General features: G+C 36.3%; 1 protein-coding gene across 2 annotated transcripts; it reads right to left on the bottom strand.

Annotated features, from left to right (window-relative positions):
* Positions 1–22,350, bottom strand: Dok (docking protein homolog). Of its 2 annotated transcripts, none has more exons than XM_083134659.1 (4): positions 22,234–22,350; positions 16,532–16,711; positions 14,782–14,935; positions 1–9,423 (listed from the first exon to the last, which is right to left on the bottom strand). In XM_083134659.1, the coding sequence occupies exons 2-4, from the start codon at positions 16,673–16,675 to the stop codon at positions 8,183–8,185; spliced, it is 1,539 nt and encodes a 512-aa protein (XP_082990785.1). In that variant the 5' UTR covers positions 16,676–16,711; positions 22,234–22,350; the 3' UTR covers positions 1–8,182. The 2 variants fall into 2 exon arrangements, with proteins under 2 accessions (XP_082990785.1, XP_082990784.1); XM_083134658.1 differs by lacking the exon at positions 22,234–22,350 and adding an exon at positions 21,401–21,856.
* Between the last annotated feature and the right edge of the window lie 1,683 nt (positions 22,351–24,033).

The raw sequence follows: 24,033 nt of genomic DNA, 5'->3' as shown, positions 1-24,033 counted from the left end.
CTTTTTATTTGGGTAATATTTTTTTTAGTTTCAATAATAAGTCAACTTGTGAGCAGGAAGAACAGACAACAATTGATCTTCACATACTGAAAAGGCACAATATTGTACATTATGGCAACATTACATATTCATAAGATAACCACAATATAATTTACAAAACTCTAAAATTGTGCTGAATTGACACTCTTAAAGTACTGTGGTGAATGTACAATACTTTATATCACATATGGATTATGAATACCAGACATACAATATTTTAAAGTTAACGAACATTATTAAAAGGAACTCTGGTCCACCATCAATAAAGGTAATGGAATGTAAACAACATCTAACTTAATACTATACAATGTTCTGTACATTTTTATAAGTTAAAATTTTACCTCTGTGCTCCAATTAGAACACTTACAATTACACAGTGACAAATTATCTTTGGAACATACAAAACCATTAAATAATGTAATGCAATAAAAGAACACAGAGTGAGGCAAAAACAGAAGTTCACTCCAAGGGCTGCATTCAGCTTTTAACATTTGATTCTTCTCTCGTACAGTCACAAGCACAAGTGCACTCTTAACTAATCACAATTTATTCTTTCTGGTCTCATGCTCTTCGTAAGTAGCCAAGCTTACACATACTAAATTTTATGACGAAAGGATGAAATACACTAACTCAACGAGAAACAAATTTTATTGTATGTACAACACACTAATGCTACTGACTGTACATGTCACAATAAATTAACTTTATCCTCTGTACAAGCACTATAATAAAAGCATGTACCTTGGGAACCACTGTAAAAAAATATTTGTTCAGTAATATCCCCTATTACCTTCAAACGTCACAGGATGTTAGTATTTATGAGATTCTCCATGCCACAATGGTGCGAGTATATCCATTTACCTCTATGGCTAGCACATATTTTCATCACATTGACATGGTCAATATTTAAAATAATAAAGAACTAAACGAAGACAGACCACATTAGCATGTGATTCATTTTATTTAAACTACTAAATTTCTTTGCTACTTTCTTAGTTTGAGCAACTTTATGCATAAAAATGTCGATGAAAGCTAAAGAACATGTTAACAATTGAAAGAACATTTACCATAAGAAATTTACTACTTACATTACTGTTTCTAATACACATACCCCCCCCCCTCTCATATACAGATGGACTGACAGTTTCTCCAATAGCCATGAACTACCAATAAAAATTGATACCTGATATTCTACCTGTTTAATGAACTTGAATAGCTATTTCACCCTTTTAACTGTATAAACAGGTGACTGAAAGGGTTTTACCTAAGAAGAAGGAAATGCTTGTTTATGCTTGTTTAGACATCTAAATAATTATATACTTCCGTACTCATAAAATTCTGAAGTATAGAAGTATGGAATCCGTAACATTATCAGAAATTTTACCAAGAAATCAACACATCAATCAGTGGCATATTCCGAAAATTTGACCTTGTTTACCACAATTCTTAATTATTGTATATATGTATTATATACACACCTCATCTAAATTAATTAGATGTAATAGAAATGAAACATCAATGTAGACATGCAAGTAAAACAAATACAGAAGTCTGACAATTTCTAAATTTTTCATAAAAGCACCACTTTTACCTAAAATTGGATCTAGATTTACATGCACAAAGATACATTTTTCCTTCATGTAAAAACACTGCCTTTCAAGTACAGCACAGAAAGCTGCCAACGCTGTTTGCAGCGGTGGAAGCCGCGTACTTTCAAATAGCCACTTGGCTTGGCGCCCTCTTCACATACAATCGGGGAGACAACCGCTCATCAGAGTGCAATGGAGAATGATCAGTGGCATACATAAACCGGCCTTTAAGCTCTTTAAAGAAATAACTTTAATCCTGATTTAAAAACTTGTTTTAATAGTTTGCATAATGTATAATAAGTAATTACCCATATACCAAAGCTAAATTTATATATAAAAAAAAATACATGAAAAAAAATTGGTTTACAGGTGGTAAATGCGGTAACAGGAAGAATATGCCACAGGCATCAATATTGGCACTTACTGATAAGAGTGCTGATTATCTCTAAGGGAGATTTCATGCTGAAGCAAGACATGTCGCTTGAGGATTTCACCAATCAAATGCAGGCTGTCATTCTTGTACAGTGTGAAACATTGCTGTTGATTGGTTTATTCCCAAGCGACATGTGTAGCTTGTCAATTTGGTCTGAAATCTCCATAGCATATTAAAACAGAGCTATAATTCCAGAAACCAAGAATAAAACTTCATTCTTTTGACATAACTGCTCTTATGATAACATCAAATCAGCACACACATACATAACTACTTTTCATCATATCGATTCTAAATGTTAATTTATTCCTAAGGTTTAGCTTAGGCCTACTTTCATTTTGGTTCTAAATTTACCTTCTCACAGATTAAAATTGTTACATGAATGCGTAATTTAAAATGATTAAGACAACTTTTAATTAAACTATCATACATTTGAATTAAATGAAGACAATACGAAAACATGTACGAACCAAATTCTATTGACTCTCTAGTTCTGTGATGGCATACTTGAATACTCTTAAAAAATATTTGCAATATTTCCACGTTAAATAAGAACAGTAAAGATTCACTGAAGTTATTGTGCTTTTAACAGACACTACCTTGTAAGTACTTTTACTTTCTTAATTTTGATTTTAATAAGTATTGTTTTGAAGTGTTTTTTGGCAAGTTTTCAGGCCCGTTCTGAAGAAACGGAACAGTGCAATATGTTATCATTTGAAACTATGGACATTATTTCAAAGGATGAAGTCTGATGAAAGGGCACACCAATATTTTTCCATAATTTCTGGACATACCACACAAGAGTAAAATACATATCTTGAGAAATTATAAAGAGAAGAACAGTGGGATCAATGAGTATTACCATGCAAATTGTCCATCACCATGTTCGTGCACTTCATTTGAGCCAATAGAGCTTCAAGAATTAAAAGAAAACTCAAAACAAGCTGTTTACGACTTCTGCACTAGCATAGCATACATAAAAATCCAACACTTAAAAACACAGGATGTTAAGACAAAAATTAATGAAAATACTCATGGATCACACTGTACATATCAGTTGTGATTATGAAGTATATACATCGCATGCCAGAAAGGTAAGCTGATATTTTTAGGAGGTTATTAAACTTCTCAATTATGCTAAGACTTCCATCATGAGCCTAAAAACACTATACTTCACAGATAGAACTACGCATCATTTGTTTCTGATGTTAAGATGGCACATCACACGTACGTCCATGGGGTTTACCAAAGCTAATAACAATATTCGATTCAGCTCCTCTACAATTTGTCAGCAAGAGTCAGGAAACCTAACTTATCTTGCTTCTCTACTTAAAAAAATACAATATATTTCTTGTGAGATAACATCATGAACTTCTACCATAAAAATAAGTATTTTCCTTAAGTAGACACACAAGAAAACTATCCCTGCATCCCCTTTCACTAATGCTGCTCATTATTTTGAAAACAATTTCTCAAGCAGTAGTTTATTACTAAAGAAATAAAAACTCCGTACTGTTCTGAATGAGAAAATATATAAAGCAAAGCTCATCAGGAATGTCCACTGAATAAGATATACCTGCTTCTTTATATAACAGCACACAAAAAAGCAACAACATGGCACACACTTAACTTGTTCATAAAATGTCTATGAAGCACTGAGAAAATCTTATATTCGATAGCAATCTGTTCTGCAAATATATGGGTAACTGATGCATAAAAAAAATACTTGCACAGCGGTATTTGAAAAATTAAAACCTACAATTGTTAGTTTACATAAAAGGTATATAATCCTTAATACAATGTAACTGGTGTACCAGTGTTGTGATGTTTAAAAATATAACAACATGTAGGATTCTGGTCTTGAATTTACTAGAATAATCCATACTCCGGAAAAAGCTCTACAAAAATTGATTTTTGAGAAAGGATATGGGGGAAAAAATGAACATTGGCTTTTCATTTCAGTTAAAATTTGTATACATAAACAATACTTCTGGCACAGAACATGTACAGGTATTGGACAAAATAATGGAAACACGAGTCAGAAGTGGGACATATTTTCATTGTGCCTGGTAATACTGAGCACGGCAGAAATCAACCTTCTCTTGTTTGTTGCAGGTAGTATGGACTGTGCACTGACAGTAGAGTGAGGCAGTGTGGTAGCCCACGTTGTTCAGGTGTAGTGAGTGACCAGTATAGCCGACCTGACGGAGTTTGAAAGAGGTCGAATTGTTGGTACCCGTTTCACTGGAGCATCTGTGAGCAAAACAGCAAAGTTAAGCGTGTAACACGAGGCACGGTCTCGAAAGTCATGACCGCATACACAGTGCACGGTGAAACAGGGTCTGCTAAGCACAATAGTTGCTGAAAGACGAAGCTGCAGGAAAGGGACCGCCGGGCCTTGAAGCGTATTGTGACGTTGCAGAAGAAAACAATGGTCTCCAAAGTGACTGCAGAACCTAATCAGCACCTAAATACCCCGTGTCATGCAAAACAGTGAGGCGGGAACTGCATCAAATGGGTATCCATGGGCATGTTGCTATTGCCAAGTCCCTAATAACTGAGACGAGTGCTCGAAGGTGACGTGCATGATGCAATGACCACAAAACTTGGGACGTTGGAGGACTGGAAACATGTCATTTGGTCAGACTAGTCAACCTTTACCCTCTTCTCCACTACTGAACACGTGTTTGTATGGCGAACACCCTCGGCAGCATACGATGTGGACTGTCACTGCCCGACTGTCAAACATGGTGGCGGCTTTATTATGGTCTGGGGCATTATATCATGGTATTCGGCAGCCACCTTGTCACATTACACAGTCGGGTCTCATGAGCAGTGTATAGAGAACTCTTGGGTAACCAGATCCACCTAATGGTGCAAACCTTATTTCCAAACCGGAATGCCATCTTCCAGGATGATAATGCCCCCATTCATACTGCTGGCACTGTTCAACAGTGGTTTCCAGAGCATGCTGATGAGGTTCAACATCTTCCCTGGCCCACCCAGTCCCCAGACCTGAATATCATCGAGCCTCTGTGGGCTGTTTTGGAATCCAGGGTTCGGCGTCGATTTCCACCTCCTTCGTCTCTACCTGAGCTGGAGGCTGTGCTGCATGAAGAATGGCTTCAAATTCCACTCACCACCATTCAGGACTTGTATCGGTCTATTCGGTCCCGAATCCAAGTTGTATTGCATGCTAAAGGTGGCCCAACACCGTATTAATACATGATTTTCCGACTTCCACAGGTGTTTCCATTATTTTGTCCAATACTTGTATATGTAAGTACAAATTTCAGGAAAAAATGCAATTTGACCAGGACTCAAAACCATGTCTCTGGCATACCATGCCAGCCCTTGTCGCGATTTTACCTGTGTGGAATTGTTAGAGCCACATACGTATGGTGAATAAAAGACCAAGATTTTGGTACAAAAACTGGGCATATTTCGGAGTCAAACACTGTATATAAAATGGCATTTCAGTGTTACAATGGCAAATCAAAACCTAAAATTCATTTAAAAACTATACTTAATACACAGATTAACATTTCACGTCTAATAGTACATTTATATAGTTACCAGAGTATTAAGTTTATTTCTATGTAAAGTAGTCCATTTTTGATACTCAAATATTTACAGCAGAATTAATCAATTTTCTGTGATTTGGATAACTCACAGGATTAATTAAGACCTCAGAAAGTGTTCTGTCGGTAAATAAATCCTAAATTCCGTGCTTAAGAGTTTATCTTGCATCATTTCTTGACCAAATATGGTGGCAAAATGTACCTCACACCTTTTAAAAACATGAAAAATTAACATTACAATGTGTCATTTTACATTTTGTGTTTTCGTCAAAAATGAAATATGCATGCCCCTAGGAATTGTCTATCGATCCTGCAATTTTTGCAGTACATTTCCTGTGTACAAGTAACACAATTTCCATTCCAACGCTGAGAGAAACTAGGCACTGTCGACGTCAACAGTGTTTCAACGGCAACATATCCCAGTAGCACAATTCCACACATACAAAGCAGTGACAGCGAAAAATCAGAAGAAATCATAGCTGGCACAGTAGCTCAGTCGGTAAAGCAATGGCATGCGTGCCAAACAGTAAGAATATATATATATCTAGGTTTGCAGAGTAAGCAATGGCATGCGTGCCAAACAGTAAGGTAATATATATATCTAGGTTTGCAGAGTAAGTGTATTGACTTATCTCAGACGGTGTGCACAGCATGTTAAACCAAAGCAAAACTTCATATCATATACAAAAATGATTTTTGTCAGGAGACAAAAGTGGCCTTCAAACATGATATCAATCCACCCTGAAAAACTACAAATTACAGAATGCTGCAGCTTATGCTTTCTTTCACAATATATAATTAGAGGAATCACAAATTGCATAACTGACCTCAATAAGCAGCACATTAACAAAAAATGTTCAGTCTTGCCTATTGCAATTGATTAGTAAATGATAACACTCTCATTTTTAATCTCTGAGCAAGTATTCAGCTATACAATGATAATTTACACCTTTACCAGAATATTACATGTTCCAAGGAAAGTGGACTACCGCCAATGTTCAGATGAAATGAATGAATGAAATTAAAATGAAAACTTACAGAAATGTAAGGTACGTGTGCGAATGAAATGTGTTCTGTATGCAGACTTTTGCGCTAACTTACAGGTTATTTACAGAAATATCATACCTGTAAAACTGATACCAATATATATATCTCTCTTCCCTAATTTGCAATATTTTGTGACCCCTTAACAATCTAGGAGGGATTAAAAATAAACCTACGTTTTCAGAATTCGAACTTTCAGTGTGATTTTTTTTAAAAATTCAAGCTATTTTCAAAAATATCATGGCCCAGTCAATCCTTAAAGATCACAAACAATCTTCAGGTGAAAAGTTTACTCATAATACTAGTGGCCCACAGATTCTAATGCAGGGTGTCCATAAATGAATGTACATATTCCCCAAGCCAGGTTACAAATGTATAGAGAGGTATTTAACAAGCACCAGTTGCAACTCATTTGCGAAAGTTTCACTTGAAATACCCACAGTTTGCATGTACATATGACACCAATCGAGCAGAAAGAATTTTCTGTAGTACAATATGCAAAAACAATGTCAGTTAGCACAGTTCAATGCTATTTTTGGTGAAAATTTTGAGTACATTCAACTGATAAGAATTCCATAAAGTATTGATATACGGAATTCTTCGAAGAAGGTTGTTTCTGCAAAGAAAAAAAAAAGGACCAATTGCTATGCTAATCACTGTTCAAAGTGGGAGGGAATGAGTTAAACTTCTAACTTCCCAGTTACACTTTTCATAAAGCATCCCCCCAGCTAGGATAACTTGTACAGGCATCCCCCTCTATCACACTGTCTCCACCTTGATCCATACAAGCATTACCCCCATCTATCCCAACCTCGACAAAGCATCCCCTCAGCTACGAATTTCAAATTCGAGAACTATTGCTAAATAGAGTATGGAAAGAGGCATACCATCAACTACTGTAGAAAATGGCTACATCACAAAGGGTGTGCATATTGAGTCTTTGTAAGGTATGTTTTAAAAACTTAGAGAGATTATCTTAGATGGTGCTGAAAAAGGGTACAATCTTTTATGGCCATGCTGTGTACGCACCCAAATTCTCAAAGCAAAAAGAAATGAATTAAAATGAAGGAAACGTGATAGTTGATATTAATAAAACATTAAAGTTGATATTAATAAAACATTAAAGTGGAGTCCCAGCTAAGCACAATTATTTATGGAAGAACATAATTTTATACTTCTTCACTGGGAATTGCAACTGGGTTACTCATAATGTTGGCAAGTTCAGCAATCATAGTAGCGTAACTTCTACAGATACCTACTCCGGATATTAAAATATGTAAGTTAACATACATAACTTACATGGCATTCTCTACATGCTACAAACATGTACTTAACAATAAAAAAATGTTCAAAAATTACATTCTGATAAAAGCTTTATGCAACACTAAATCCACCTGGGATAGTTTTCTCCTTAAAAACAATACATTTTTTTTATCACAGCCCTTAGAAGGAAGGAAAAACTATTTCACCAGAGTTGACATGTACGATCACAGTCCTTAATTATTATTGGGACTAGCTTTCTTTGGTTTATTGACGACAGCATATTCAATGTCATTGTATACTTCATGTTCCGGGCCACTGTTGTGAATATTCTTAATATCCTCTACAGACTTTTTTCTAATCATCCCGTAGCCATAATGTGAGTCGTCAGCAAGCCTGCAGGCTTGCATATTTTCCTCGACCGTTGCGTAACTGTTCCAAGCGAGATCGTCAAAATCTGGAGACTTGGTGCTTTCCTCAGGTGGAGTGTCAATTTTTAGCAGTTGTAGTGGTATCTTCTTGTACCCATGATTCACCTCCGATTTTGATGACTGTGTGCCGAAATGTTGCAATTTATCGTAGTTTTCAGCAGTTTCAGTTTTACCAGGAAGAGGCTGCATGAGGATTTTGGAACACTGAGATTTCGGCATGTCCTCGAAAACATCATTTGCGGTGCTTCTTGATCTGTCTTCTTCCGTGTCGCTTGGAATGTTTTCCGTGTGCGTGATGTCATCCACTCCTAACGTCTTCCAAGCATCTTTACGGATTACGACACTGTCATACGGGGAAGGCTCCTGCCTCGGAAAGAACACGCTGACGTCTGCCGACAGAGGCAAGCTGTTGGTGGTTGCTTCCGGACTGAATTGCCCGTCTCCAGAATGCTTCCTATACACTCCTGCAGAGTGCGGCGCATCAGGAAGCTTATCTTTGAGAGACCTTCTCGGTGGCTTCAGCGGCTTGACTTTGGAAGCATACAGCGTAGTGTTGCTGACGAAAGGACTTTCTTTGTTCGACAACCCCAAGGGCTTGAAAATCCCTTGGTGCACGTCGATATCGAACAGCGGGGAAGTTGTAGCACCAGTGGGAGATGGAGGAAGGGGACTTCGAGATCTGGCCTCCATGTTGCAAGCGGCATGGAACTGGTTCTCCCCGCAGATGATCCCTGGAGATTGCGGAGCGTTCAGGACCTTTTTCATATAGTTCATTTTGGATGACATGCACCGGAATATCTCCTGTTGGTTGTGATGCTCAAACTGAAAGACACCCTCACCTGATTCGCACTTTCTACCTGCTTCGAATGTAAACTTACCATCTCTGTATCCATACCTGCGGATGTACTTGTATGGCCACATGAAGAGAAGTTTGTCCTGGTTGTTCCTTAGTTGAAGAGAGGAAGAGGAGATGATCAATGTGTAGGAACCTTCCATGCCACATTTCTCAGCAGCCTTTGTGGGCACCACCTTCACTACAAAAATGCCTGCAAGAGAGTGGAATTCCCCACGATTTGAACAAAAAATAAAAACTTTTGGTACAAAATCAACACAGACATGAGATTTGAGTTATTTCTCTTGTAGTTGACGGTTCTTACACATACAGTATCTCATGTAACATTGATGAAAATGTCTGATTGAAGGGACTGTGTGTTCTCCGGAAATATTACATCAAAAATTGTGTTTGTGCTTGTAATAACCATAAACTACAAGAAAAATAAATATACAATGCAAGCAATACGTACATACAAGAAAAATGAGGTTTGACGTAATAATATTTTACAAAAGTATATTAATAAATTGCTAAAAAAACTGTGAAAAATATTATAAGTTACAATTATAGAGTACATCCAAAATGATTTATTTTTACTGGAAGAAAAGTTACTGCAATTATGCAGGCAGTCTCTTTCCACAATTATATTATATATTATTTTGTTATGCAGCATGCCATTCTACCTAGAGACTATAGAAAGTAAAGGTTGATCAGAAAACACCTTTTCACATTAAGGAAACATATACAGGGTGATTCTTTATGTACTTTACAACTTCAATAAATTATTATTATTTATTGGAACCACATACAGACTTGGTTTATATGTCATTATGCAGCAAAACACTTCAAGTTTTGACTCATGTAGTGTGTAGTTGCGGAGTTGATCACATACGGTGCCACCAGTCTATCGTTGAAAATGGCGACTTTCACTGCTGCGGAAAGAGCTAAGTGCATGTTCTGGTTCGAAGAAACCAAGTCAGAAACAAGTGTACAGATGGCACCAGACATTTATCGAGACAGGTTGTTCTGTGCGACACACAAAGGCTCCAGGGCGTTCCCAGACAAGTGGATAGGTCGTGGTGGACCAATTGCCTGGCCACCACGGTCTCCAGATTACACTCCACTCAACTTTTTTTGTGGGGGTTTGTGAAAGATAGGGTGTACTGTACACCCCTCCATTACCTCATAATCTTCATGAACTTCAAGATCGTATCACAACAGCCATCGCTAATGTTACCCCTGAAATGCTGGTAAATGTTTGGCAGGAAATTGACTTTCGTTGGGATGTGTCCAGGATGACCAACGGTGCACACATTGAACCATAAGAGATTTCTAATAAAAAACTTGAAGTGTTTTGCTGCATAATGACATATAAACCAGGTCTGTACGTGGTTCCAATAAATAATTATAAATTATTGTCGTTGTAAACTACATAAAGAATCACCCTGTATCTGTATATACTGTGTCAAGAACATAGAAGCAATTCTATGCATGTTCAAAAAAAAAAAAAATATATCAAAAATGTTTAAACATCCAGCTAGTACAAATATGTACCACCTTGAATTTTTGCTAAAGCTTGGCTGGTACATGTATGTCACTCACTGTCTTTGAGTTGATTTTACTGTGACTCAGATAATGTTTGGATTGTTATATGTTGTTAGTTATTAGTTAAGTGAAATTTCATTCTGGCTATTCTGCGGGAGAGTGGGAAAGTACTTAGTTTTGGTTACATATGAGACATGTTGGTACTATTTTCAACTATCACATTGTGGTGATATCTCTGATATCTCGATATTCCACATTTTTTTTTACTTTTACTTCTTTTTCTACTTGATAAAGAAAAAAAATTACCACAGTCTTTGTTTTTCACAATCTGTACTGACCAAAACGAGCTATGATTTATCACTCTACTGTTCATAGTTTCAGAATTGTTAAATTTTATTTAAAAGTTGTAGAATTTTAAACCTTTCCCGACAAGCAACTGCAAATTTCTGTCCAATAAGATGCGCAATGGGTAATTGGCTATGGGCATTGGTCACTATAAAGTTATATTGTGAATGAACGACAGGCTATAAACACACCATGTCTCGTGTGCATGTTTGTTGCCACCACCTCTTTCATATTCCAACTGTTAGATGTTGCATTTTCTTCGTTGCTGAATTTTACTCGCACAAGTGTTGAATTACGTTGTGCTTGCTTCTATACTCTTGAGACTAGCATTAAATAATTTATATGCACATTGTGGAAATGTTTTACGAAGGTTCTGATTCAGATTTTGCATTTAGTGACGATTTTGATCCTATTAGGAAGTTTTTAGATGATTTGCATTAATTAATTCTATATTACCTGTTTAAAATAGTTTTTAGTAACATGGGTTCAGTCTCTGGGTTCTTTTGGCCTGTGGGCCATACCCACACATTCAGTATTGCTTGATGTGAAGAAACCACAGAGGGGAGCAAAATTGTCATTTTGCTACCCCTCCCCCATCACTCCCTAAAAAATGAAACTATATCTATTTCAACTTAACTTGGTTGTGAAGAATATTTGGGAAAATATTTTTTTGCACTAGATATGTTAATGTGCAATCAAATTTCAGGTCTCTGCAAATGAAGTATCCCCGTAGGAATTCCCTGATTCTGTTTCCAGTTTTGTTTTGAAGGCTGCCAGGTTTTGTACCTGCAAGTGTGCTTCCATATAACAATACACTGGGGAAGGAGCACAGAAGACAGCTTAACTTTAAAAGGCTAATCTCCCCTTACCTTCCCAAACTTACACTTGGTCAGACGACAAAGTCATTGTTCAGAGTAGAATAACTGCAGAAGGCATGTTTCGACATTTACTATGGAAATTGAAGTGATGAGTTTGAATTTCCTTTCGCACCAAACAATATAACAGTGCATATATTCGTATAAATCATTTGCAGAAATTACACCGACTGCAAGGTCATGTCGGAAGATCATTGCACTGCACTTAGTCGCCTGATATAGAATCAAAAGATTGGGAACTTTTACTTCTCTCCTTAACGTTTTGTTTATTAATTTATATTTTGTGTGTGAAAGGACAGAAAAAGATGAGACTAGAGATAGACAAGTATAGTCTCGATATACCATCATTTCTCTGGCCTTTCGGGTTTTAATGCTGCAAACTTTGGAGTGTATGAACTACCTCCTCTTGTGGATAGGGAGGAACTTTTATCTCTTGGCCATTTAGATTATTAAAAGTTTTCTGAAATAATTCTTCAAGCTTTCCTGGCGGTGCATATTGAAGAGGTTTTCTCGGGCAATCAGCCAGGTGATTTCTGGAAAGGCTTCCGAGATTTCGAGAGCTAACGTTACTCTCATCTTCACTTCATTCCCTGAAGATGAGAGTGATGCTAGCTCTCGAAAACTCTGAAGCCTTTCCGGAAATCAGCTGGCCGATTGCCCTAGAAAAGCTCTTCTAAAAGTTTACTGGTTGTTTTAAACATCATGTTCAGGGCTGATGGCTTAGTTTTAAACCTCAGAGAGAGGTTTACTGATTTCGCAGTCAACTTATGTAATTGATACATAAATTTCAGTTTGAAACCTCCATATTTGCTGCATTTATCGTTGTCACAAATTGATGCTGCCTGCATTTCATCTCTCATCCCTTCTAAATTACATAGTGTAGTAAAAAAATCAGGCCTTAGAATAAACCCCTTCATTAAAAAAATCGGGCTTAAAAATGCAATTTTTTAACTATTGTTACCCCATTTTCCACCATAATTTTTGTACTTACGATGCAATTTCAAGCAAAACGTACCTGAATATCATAGGAAGTATACTTCATTAGCTACAAAATGAATTTTGTTTCAGGTCTCTAGCTTTAATGGTTTTTGAGATATTAAGGTTTCTGTATACTGCTACATGAGCAAAAAAAGCCATGTGCCATGTTGGAAAAAATGGCTGCCCCAGGAGAACTAAAGACAATAATTTTTTTTGAACATTGGTTTTGATATCTAGAAACATGTGCAAACCTATGTACTAAAAATGAAATTTTTCTAAAATGGTCATGCAACCATTTTTTAAAAAAATTGGTTGATTTGACATGGAATGACCCTATGTTACAAAAGGAATAATGCTTCAATACCATCAAACCTCACTGCATGCGAAGATCGAGTACCAGGCAGGGATGGAAATTTGCTGTCATTATCGTAAATCATAATATTTAAGTTTTCTTGTATCAAGCTCAGTTTAATGGAATTATAAGTGATAAAATTAGCTGTAATAGAGGCCTCTGGGCCTTCTCTTATCTCTTATTAGGCTTCGCCGCTGTGGATATTCATATACACGGTGTACACAAATGAATATCGGAGTTTTAGACTTGTATATTTTCTATGCTAAACACATTACAAATATGAACCATGTATGAAATGAAAGAGTAACTCACCAAGTTTCGATTCTACGCATGAGCAAAATTTATTGCCTACCTCTGCCGCTTGGCGGAGCCATTCGTAAAGATGGCGACTCCCGAGCGTAAGTCTTTTTGTGTGTTGGAACTCGCAAGGTCTAATTCAGTTGTTACAGTTCAATGGGCATATCCGCGAAGATTTGGAAGTGACCCCCATCTGACAACAACATTCGTAGGTGATATAACCAGTTTAAGATGACAGGATGCTTGTGTAAAGGTAAAAGTTCCGGATGGTCGTGTGTATCAGGCAAGAAGGTGGAAAGAATCAGAACAGCTTTCACTCGCAGTAATACAAAATCTGTGCAGCGGGCGAGTCAAGAACTAGCAATGCCAACAATGACAGTGTGGAAAGTGTTAAGGAAAAGACACCAAATGAGACCGTACTGTCTGCAGCTGTTACAGGCCCTAAAGCCTGCAGATCATTTGGCTCTTAGGAACTTCTGCACACAAATTCTTAATCAAGAAGATGACAATTTTCTTAGTTGTGTGATTTTCAGCGATGAATCCACATTTCATCTAAGTGGAAAAGTGAACACACATATCACACAGACGGGGGGGTGATGTCCAAATCTTCACCGAAATGCCCGTTGAACTGTAACAACTGAATTAGACCTTGCGAGCTCCAACACACAAAAATAATTACGCGCGGGAGTCGCCATCTTTACGAATGGCGGCACCAAGTGACAGAGTTAGGAAACAAATTTTGTGCATGCGTAGAATCGAAACTTGGTGAGTTACTCTTTCATTTCATATATGGTTCATATTTGTAATGTGTATAGCATAGAAAATATACAAGTTTAAAACTACGATATTCAATTGCGTACACCCGGTATTTAATAACTATATATTTATTATATGTAATCATTATATAAATATAACAATAAAATATAATAAGCTATTTAATAATAATTACTATATATATAAAGGGGGGAAGAGATTGTAAAAACTGGTTAGCGGATTTGAAAGCCTGTCCCCTACTCCAAATTACGTTCTGACGTCCATGCTGGCCATTTGCACAAACACTAGGCAAAATAGCTTCAGTGTTCAAGGGTTAAATGAAAATCAGGTTGTTTTTTTTACCCACCCTGCTTCAGCTCTTTTAATACTCTACCAATTCAAAAAGTGGAGGAAAAGAAAATCATACCTTCACCCGAGGAACAGTACAGTTCGTTATCCTCTTCAATAGTCTCCTTGGAAGAATTATCCCCGAAGGCCACAGACTGGAGAATGGAAATCCAGTCACAGAACTCTACTTCAGAGAGAGTTGCGAAGTGTTCTTTGCCAGTCTTTGTAACAATCTGCAATTATGAAATGCATCAGTCTGGTAGATGGAAAATAATGCTCTAGGAATTTTTATTTTATTTTGCTAATTCTACACATGCTTACTTTTCTGTCATTCTCTAGACCCAAACTATGAGTTCTATTGTTCCACAATAAATACTGAAAAGCTTAAAGCATGGACAAATATTGATACACATGAAGATGTATTTACAAGGGAGAGTCAAATGAAAACCTTAATTTGTTTTGGTTTCTTATCTAGTAGATTTCTTTCTGTATGCATGGCTGCACAAGTTTGATGCATTTTAGTACAGACCTATTGCTGATCTACATACATTTTCAACTTTGAGCTAGTGCCTGTATACTTTAAGAAGAATAAGTCTTTGGGGTCCACATGCAGTCACTTTATAAGCCACTGTGAAGGCCTTTCCACCCATCTGCCTGCGAACTAAGGCCATTGTCAAACTTTCTCCTCCATTAATAAAGTTGCTGGTGTGGTAAGCATGCACAGATATTGAATTTTCATTTTCTGAGAAATTTCTGTAAGTTTTAGGCTGACAGAGTGCATATGTATAGGAGGCACCATCTTTAAAATAACAAAAATGGCATTTTGAAGCTCACTTGATTAGTGTTGCACCCTTGAGGTAATTTTGTAAATGACAGTTGATACCTAATGTAAATTTGAGCTGTATACAGTCTACAATTTTTATTAGACTTTTAAGGATTCCATTTAACTCTTGTAATATGTTGTCCACGCATGTGTATATTTGGCATGCTAATAATTGCAGTGGTCTCTGCTGCCTTGGACTCTCAAACCGAAGCAGCAACATGGGTATTTTACACCGAAACAATGAGTGACATGGACCCGTTAGTCTAAAGCATGCCACGGTGTCTACAATTTTGTAAAAACAAAATTCCCAAACATTTCCAGACCAAGTTATTAGAACAATTTATGTATTTACACATGCGAGTGAGGTCACTACATTTTAATTAAACCCCACACTTTGAATTGCACTTAACCAAGCTAAGGCTCGGCTGGATCTTTGGCCGATAACAGGACAGCTGTTTTAGAATTTTCCCCGATTTCGAAATATCACTTTTCCCAAAATCTGAAAAATTACATATGCTCAGAATTCCTTCTAGAGTATTCACGTGAAACTTTGTGGAAAAAAAGCATTGGTGAAGATATCATCAATAGTTTAAGTTTTAGGCTGACAGAGGGCAAGAAAACAATCATTTTAACTGGTGCAAGTGTGTAGAGGAGGCACCATTTTTAAAATGACAAAAATCGGGTCTTGAAGATCATTTGATCCATTGTAGCAGCCACAAGATTGTCTATAAATAACAGTTGATACGATACCTCATGTAAATTTGAGCTGTATACAGTCTGTCCTGTAATTTCTCTTGACTTTTTAAGGTTTTCATTTGACTCATGCGATACTTCATAATTCTATGAAAGCAGTTCATTAGGAATATTAATTAAGTATCATATCATGTCTAGAACCTTACATTTTATGTAACACACATAATACTGGAATGTCCAAATGGGTTAAGAAGCCAGATCATGATTAAACTACTCAACACACCTCCCAACTGAAATCAAAATATTAACTTACAGCAAAAACAAACTGTTGATGTTTTTGAGCATCAGGTGTAATTTTAACGCAGTTCTCAAGTGTTATTATTCTAACTGGTGCTTGCTTCCATGCATCATCCTCATTATCAAAGATTTCTAGCCTCTGGATTCCATGCATACTCATCTTGAATAGCTGGCAGTATTTTTTGTGCCATGACTTCTACAAAGATAAATAAAACGTAAATACCAACATACAACATGTAAAAAATAATTAGCTTTGGGTGATTTCCACAGGAAGGGAACTAAACTGCATGTAAAATTTCAGAAATAAAAATATGTTTTTACTCCTGAAGTTAATAAACTATTGGTTAGGATTATTTAAAAAAAATGGTACCCTTGACTCTCTGTATCTCCTCAAGAAAGTGAAATATTTTGCAGGTTTATGAAGATACTGTTCTTTATGAACGTTTTCCATTATTTTTAGCTCGCAGAAATGTGTTATTGTTAAGTATAGTACATCTGTTACCTTAGCGTGAAGCAGAACAGCCCAAATGCTTCACGCAAGTGAATATAGCACCCAAAAAGACATTCCACAAGAGCAGCAGGCTACAGTTTCATAAATGTATTATAAAATAAATTATTGAAAACTTATGAAATCAAAATAGAAGTGAAATTATTGTTAAAAGTGTTACAATTTTAGGTCATGAGGTTAGGACTGTTACATTTGGTGCCGATAGCAATTTTCGATGGGTTTGTATGTTCAGTTAGGAGTGCGAAGTTTGATCTCTTGCTATTTGAATTTGCATACAACCATTTTGAGAAAGTACTCCAAGATGGCAGGTTTTTACTTTATGCATGTTGGAATTAATGGAGCGAATGTACTATACCGGAAGTATCTTCAATTGCTTTCAAAATTCGGCATACTCACAAATTTTGGCCTTGTAATCACGAATCTGAAGTTAAAATTTGGCGGTTACATGTAAAAATGTCAAAATAAGTCGAAAAAGTGGGTCCGTGAACGGAGTAAACACCCTTCATTTATGAAGAAAGCAACTATTTTTTGCAATGATTAGCGTTTCAAAACTATGTTTATGATTACCCTTAATTTTAACTATGCTTGCCTAACCTAACCTTACTGTGAATGGTTCGTGAGGCAAACAGTTTTCCATCTTTACGCAAGATGCCATTTTCTCACATGCAAATCAACACACTCACTTATTGCACAACACATGAGCAACGGTGGTAGCAAGACCGTTGTGCGGAAAGGAAGAAGTCTTCATATTGTTTCCACGTTAGTGTATGGAGAATCATAGCGGTAATGACAAGGTTATTTTGCAATTTCTAGACATGACCGCCAATTTTTAACTGCAGATTCGTGATTACGAGGCCAAAATTAGTGAGTATGCCGAATTTGAAAGCAATTGGAGATACTTCCGGTATTGTAAATTCATACTGAATTAATTTTATATTACATAAAACATCACAATCTGTCGACTAACTAGTTAATGTAATTCTTGAAGGGGTACAGCGGGTCAATGGCCCCAAAAAAATATTTTGAAAAAGCTGTTCCGTTGAGCGAAAAAATATTTTTAAAAAGCTGTTGCCCAGATTTGACTGACATTTTGTTCCATGGAAGGGACATGCAGATTTATGATTCATCAAGGTGGTGTAGACAGGGAAATTATGTTCAAAATTAATATAAAGTACAAGAAAATGCTTCTAGCCTCATAAAACCTGTCCTCAAAGTATATGCTGTGATTATGACAAATTGTGAGAGGAGACTTGATTGCACTAGGGACATTGCATTTTCATAAATTTTCATTTTCATAAATGTATGCCTCTTGTTTTATCTTCTTCATGCAAACCACATTTAAAAAGGTCACTGAAATTGAAAATGTGACAAGTACCTTCACCAAGGCTCGAAGCCCTGCTGAAAATTTTGTCTACTGTTTTCAGTAGATCTATAGGTATAGGTGTTTTGAAACACCTACTGTGTTTAGATTTTCAAATAGATATAACAAGGGTCCCAGGTTCGAATTCCGCTTGGGCTTGGTTGTTTGTGAATGTCCACTCATCAATTTCATCACTCATCCCCATCTTCGCAAATTAACCAAGAAGCACAAAACACGAAGTAAAATAAACTAAATCAATCAATCAAATAGATATAAAAACAAATTGTGGTAAATATGCAATATCGCCCGAACGGATTTCTTCAAATTTACAGGAGAAACTAGAATAGAATAGAATACTTTATTAGGCATTAGACAACATGATTGCAATAGACTTCATCATAATAAGTATATAATTGTTAATATAAAAATTACGGAGCGATTTTACAATACCGGGAATTTCTCCATTTTGTTTTAAATTCGGCATAGCCTACTCACTAATTTTGGCCCCCTAACCACGAATCTGCAGTTAAAATTTAGCGCTCACACGTAGAAATAGCAAAATAATCTAAAGTAAGTTCTTATTTCTGCACCCTAGATTTCCAAATTTCCCACCGATTCCGGGCTCCGCCCCTGGGGTAATTGACCTACCGCCGTCCCGCCTCCGCGGCTTTCCCTATAGAGTCCCTTTTAAACGCATGTTAGAAATTGGCCGGATTCACCTTCCACCAAATAAGCGCCAAATTTTAAGTGCAGATTCGTGATTATGAGGCCCAAATTAGTAAGTATCCCAAATTTCAAACAAATTAGATAAAGTCCCTGTATTGTTAAATTATACCACTACAAGTTTTATTACAGCGAAAGCAATTGGAAAATAGTACTCTATTTTGATTACAATACAAGCCATGTATATAAACCCATTTTACAGCTCTGTGATGCATTATGAGTAGACATTTACATTTTACAGGCCCCGACGGAAGTGTTCTTCAAATTCCGTGACACTATATATACACAATATCGTACTAATGTGTTTAGCAAACTGCTTGTTTTCTAAATTATGTATAGAAGCTGGTAGCGAATTGAATAATCTCATTTCATTATGTTTAAAATTTTGTTGAGTCTTGCATAGTCTAGCGTACGGCATTTCTATATTCAGATTGTGCCTTGTATTATAGTCATGTACGTTAGATCGCAACCTAAAACTGGTGAGGTTTTCCTTTATGCACATTAAATTATGATAAATATTTATAGAGAGCACTGTCATAATACGGTATTCCTTAAATAATTCGCTACATGACTCCATATCCTGTACTCCTTTAATACAACGTATAGCCTTCTTTTGCCATTTAAAGACTTCCTTTGCACCTGTAGGGTTTCCCCATAGTAAATGACCATACAGTAAGTGTGAATGGAAAAGAGCATAGTAAACAGAGATCATTATATCCTCACTTACAGACCTTTTTAATTTCCGCAATACATATAAGACACGGGCAAGTTTCTTACATAGTTTCTGGGTATGAACTGACAAGTATAATTTTGTTTCTAAATATATGAAACCAGTTTCTGTAGCATTGTCGAAGTTCTTCAAGGTATTTTCTTTTGCGGAAACTAAAAACTTCAGCATATAATGCTGCAGAACAAGAAATAATTTTTCATGTAATATCTGTAAAGCGACAACACTATGCTGTTGTTTCCATTATGTACCTCCAGATGGAGCGAGCATCGAAAGTCACACGGTCTCGCCAGTGTTTCCAAACGTGCCTTTTTTTTTAAACTATGCTTACATAACCTAACTTTGCCGGAAATGGTTCGTGGGAGCTATCGTGAATGGTTTTTGGGGCTATCCATCAATGGTTTGTGATGACATAATGAACACGAAAGTAGGCATTTTTTGGTGAAGAAGGTTGAAACACTGCATACCCACTCCAAATCGACAAAACACAAGCACGACGCGTGAGCAGAACAGGGAATACAAATAATGACTCGTAATATGAAAAGTTGACACTATTTTATGGGAAAAGGCATAACTTCACCTTAAAGAATCTTCGCAATGCAGAATAGGTAAGTATCAATGCTAAAATTAACGAAATAAACGAGTGAGAGGTGTTTGGGCGATATCGATATCGCATAATTACCCAAGTTGTAAATCAGGAGCAATGAAAGTTATATTTACAGCCAACATGTTGAGTTGCATACACTGTATACAATATCACATGTAATACTGAAGAGACTATTTCACGTGCAATTCTTCTACTGTACATGTACAGTGGGCCTACTGAACCATTGAGTTTCAGTAGATTTCTGAGATGCACAGTAGAGTACAGTTAATAACAGAGATTCCGAATACAGTAGAATTTTCAAGCAGGGAGGGACCCCATGAGTACAAGGCGAGAACATTAACCACTAAATCATAGGCAAAGTTAATCTTATGCCCTACGCATGGTGCTTGAAATCTCACTATGAAATGAACCCCCTGTTGTTTTACCACTAGTTTAGTTATCTGCATAAAATTTAACATGTGCTCCTTGTACTTTCTAATTTTCAATATTTCACTACTTGTTACAAAATGGCACTTCAACCAGATTTGTTTTAAAAATTATGTGCATTAGGCGTGAAATTTTTTACTGATAAACTGTCAAATATTAGACTTGCACAGAAATTCGAACATAGTATGAAAATATGAGTACAACTACATTCTGTGCAGTTCCTTTGCATTCGAAACTATGTATTCTTTCCAGTTTGGTGGGATTTTCGCATTCAATATTTTCAACTAAAAAGTACAATTATGTGTATACATGTAGTTTCTTTTCTAAGCCTACATTTGTTTTTTTAAAGTATAAATGGCCAGAAAGTAGTAATGTTTAATTTATATTTGCCTTGGACAACATAATATTTCTTTTCACTCGGCCACGTTTATTATTGTGTGTGCCTTATGTTATTCTGACTGTCAATTTAATTTGTATCTATCATCACCACACAAAAAGGCGAAACACAAAAACATTGCCTGTATTACTGCTTACCTTGAGGTGCATGAATCCTTGTGGCGGGGATAACAAATACCCTTCCTTAAAAGGGGTTTCCGTTTCCATCGTGGAAGTTATCAAAATGTTTAAGATATCTGAAAAACAAACATTTAATGCTCTTCTTTTCGAAATCAAAACGAGAAGAGAATATAAATTCAGCCACACTCATTGCTTTCACAAAATTCCGACTTTGCATCTCAACATCTCGGAGCAGGAAGTTCCTTCATTGTGCAGTGTTGACGCTTTGAAAACAGTTCACCGCTTCTTCCCAATTCGAGTACGAAGTTATCTTTCCAAGAAAACCGCACATATTTAACTCATGTGTAACAAAGAGTTGGTTGCTGCTTAAAAAACTACTGTGCTCAACGATAGAGTTAAACACGTGCATTCCTTCACACAATTTGATACTGCATCTACGCTACAACGCCCACACGCCTTAGGAAAGAAATGATTAACAGCTGGCAACCCTGTAGAACACACCCACCGGATCCACAGGTTGAAAGAGGTCGGTGTAAAATCTTGCCCCGGAGTTGCGAAAAACTGTAATTGTCGAATTTTTCTTGACATCTACATTATTGAAGCGATGGTGTAACTATCAAACAATTCTTTAAATCAGTACTTCTAGAAAGTAAATGAAAGTGCTTCACCTGTTCCTGCAACAAATCGCACAATCTTGTTTCTCTGGTAAAAAATACATTATTTGATCAGTCTTTCTACTCATCGCTGAGTTACGAAATTAGAATATTTCGGTTTCCATTTTTGGTACCAATTGCATCTCAGAATAACAGATGTCTTCATTTTATTTCGTCACCTTTTACATTCGTACTTACCTATTGTGCATTGCGAAACATTATCGAAGGTGTAATTTTGCTTTTCTCACGAAAATAATTTCAATTTCTGACATTTACAATAATTATTGTTCTTCCTTTTTTTCGCTTCCGTAACACACAATATGGCGGGTAGAGCTTGAGTCGCGTAGTGGATCATGTGGGTATGCAGTGTTTCCAACCTTCGTAACCGAAAAAATACCTGAATAGCCCCACAAACCATTGACGGATAGATCCCAAAACCATTTCTGGCAAGGTTAGGTTAGGTTCGGTTAGGCAAGTGGTTAAACCATTCACAGATAGCTCCAGCATTACAGATAAAGCCTTATCTGGTGGATTATTCAAAAGGAAAATTTTTACGTACTTCCAATTTACGCACAAAGGATAACCGAGACTGGCCAGTTCTATCCAGATGTGAATCTCAGTATAAAAACAACCGCTGCTCTTTCTTCTACGGTTAGCATTGCTTCCCATAACATGCAAAAAAATGTATTTTGTCACGTATAGAGACTTTATAACCACCCTGTATATGACATAAAATAGAAGACCGAAGATACAAGAGAACTCTCACCCATTACATGGGGAAAATAGAACACTCAGGCTGTCAATAGCATTATGATATAAGCACAACTCAAGCTTGAGCAGTTGGAATGATTGCCACCCCCTCCCCCACATTTTCAATGTGAACACTGCCTATTGCTCCATAATGAAAAATAAATGATTTTGTCTTTCACAAAAGGCAAAGTTGAGCATGGAAATCAATTTACATGCTCTGCACAATCCAACTATGTTTCATAGGATTTTTAATGTTCATCAGGCTATGTAGAAGGGTCAGTCCATATAAAGTGGTCCAATTTTTTATTAAGAAGTTACTCAATCATTAAAAATAAGTGTATGATTTGACTTGTGCTCCATAGTGCATTTTATTTTTGTCACTTGTGGTTAAATCCTTGTCGCCTGTACTAGGATTTATTCTATAATTTGTTATGCTCTATTTCTCTTCTAAGGAGAGTAACCTGCCTTGGCTTGACCTGTTACTTGTCTTCGTTACTTCCCCAGGCAAAATATGATGCATAACACTTTAATAACTAACAATAACAGTTGAAATCTAATAGGCTATAAAGGCATAGAATAACTACTTTATTCATTACTATGGATATTAGGGAAAACTCAGTTCTTTTATTTCAATGATAGATCAGATGTTATGTTTAAAAATATATATAAATACTATTTATTTTATTGCTTAAATATATACAAAGAATTACATATGAAATAACCCCCCACATAAAAAATGACACGATCTTCTTCAATTTAAACACTGTAATATATGAAAAACTCAATATGCTGACCCCAAGGCAGAAATTAATTTTATTATAAAACATAAACTAAATGTAACGTTTCAACCTTCTTGCAAGGTCTTTTTCAGACACTGCACCAAGTACAAATGTTACAAGGTACAAAACAGGACGATATATATACAGGGTGACCTGTAATTAGATGTATTACCTGAAAGGGGTTAAAGTAGAGGCAATTTGCAATAAATTTGACCATATGATACCCCGTCCGAAAATTAGTAGGTTTCGAGATAATCGAATTTCAATTTTTTTTTAAAATGATAATTTTCCACATAAAAATATGAATTGAGAAAATACAGCTCATTGTATGGCACATATTTCAGCGTTTTCTGATAACTAACAAATAAGTGGTTGGTTGGAAGATAGTTTGTCCCAAATAACAATCACATGTAAGTAACGGGTGGGTCTAAACTTACAAGTGGTGATAAAAAAAAATGCACTCTTAGTT

Source organism: Lepisma saccharinum, chromosome 1 (assembly GCF_977018435.1).
Source record: "Lepisma saccharinum chromosome 1, izLepSacc3.1, whole genome shotgun sequence".
In the NCBI taxonomy this organism is placed as follows: Eukaryota; Metazoa; Arthropoda; class Insecta; order Zygentoma; family Lepismatidae; genus Lepisma; species Lepisma saccharinum.
The sequence above is the reverse complement of the archived record's forward strand: the minus strand, read 5'-3'. Positions and strand labels throughout refer to the sequence as shown.

Coding starts and splice junctions, on each gene's coding strand:
- Dok (XM_083134658.1), bottom strand. CDS start 21,469: ATGGAAACGGAAACCCCTTTTAAGGAAGGGTATTTGTTATCCCCGCCA. Junction 14,936..16,531: donor ATCAACAGTTTGTTTTTGCT/GTAAGTTAATAT, acceptor TCATAATTGCAG/ATTGTTACAAAGACTGGCAA. Junction 9,424..14,781: donor GTACTGTTCCTCGGGTGAAG/GTATGATTTTCT, acceptor ACTCTCTTGCAG/GCATTTTTGTAGTGAAGGTG.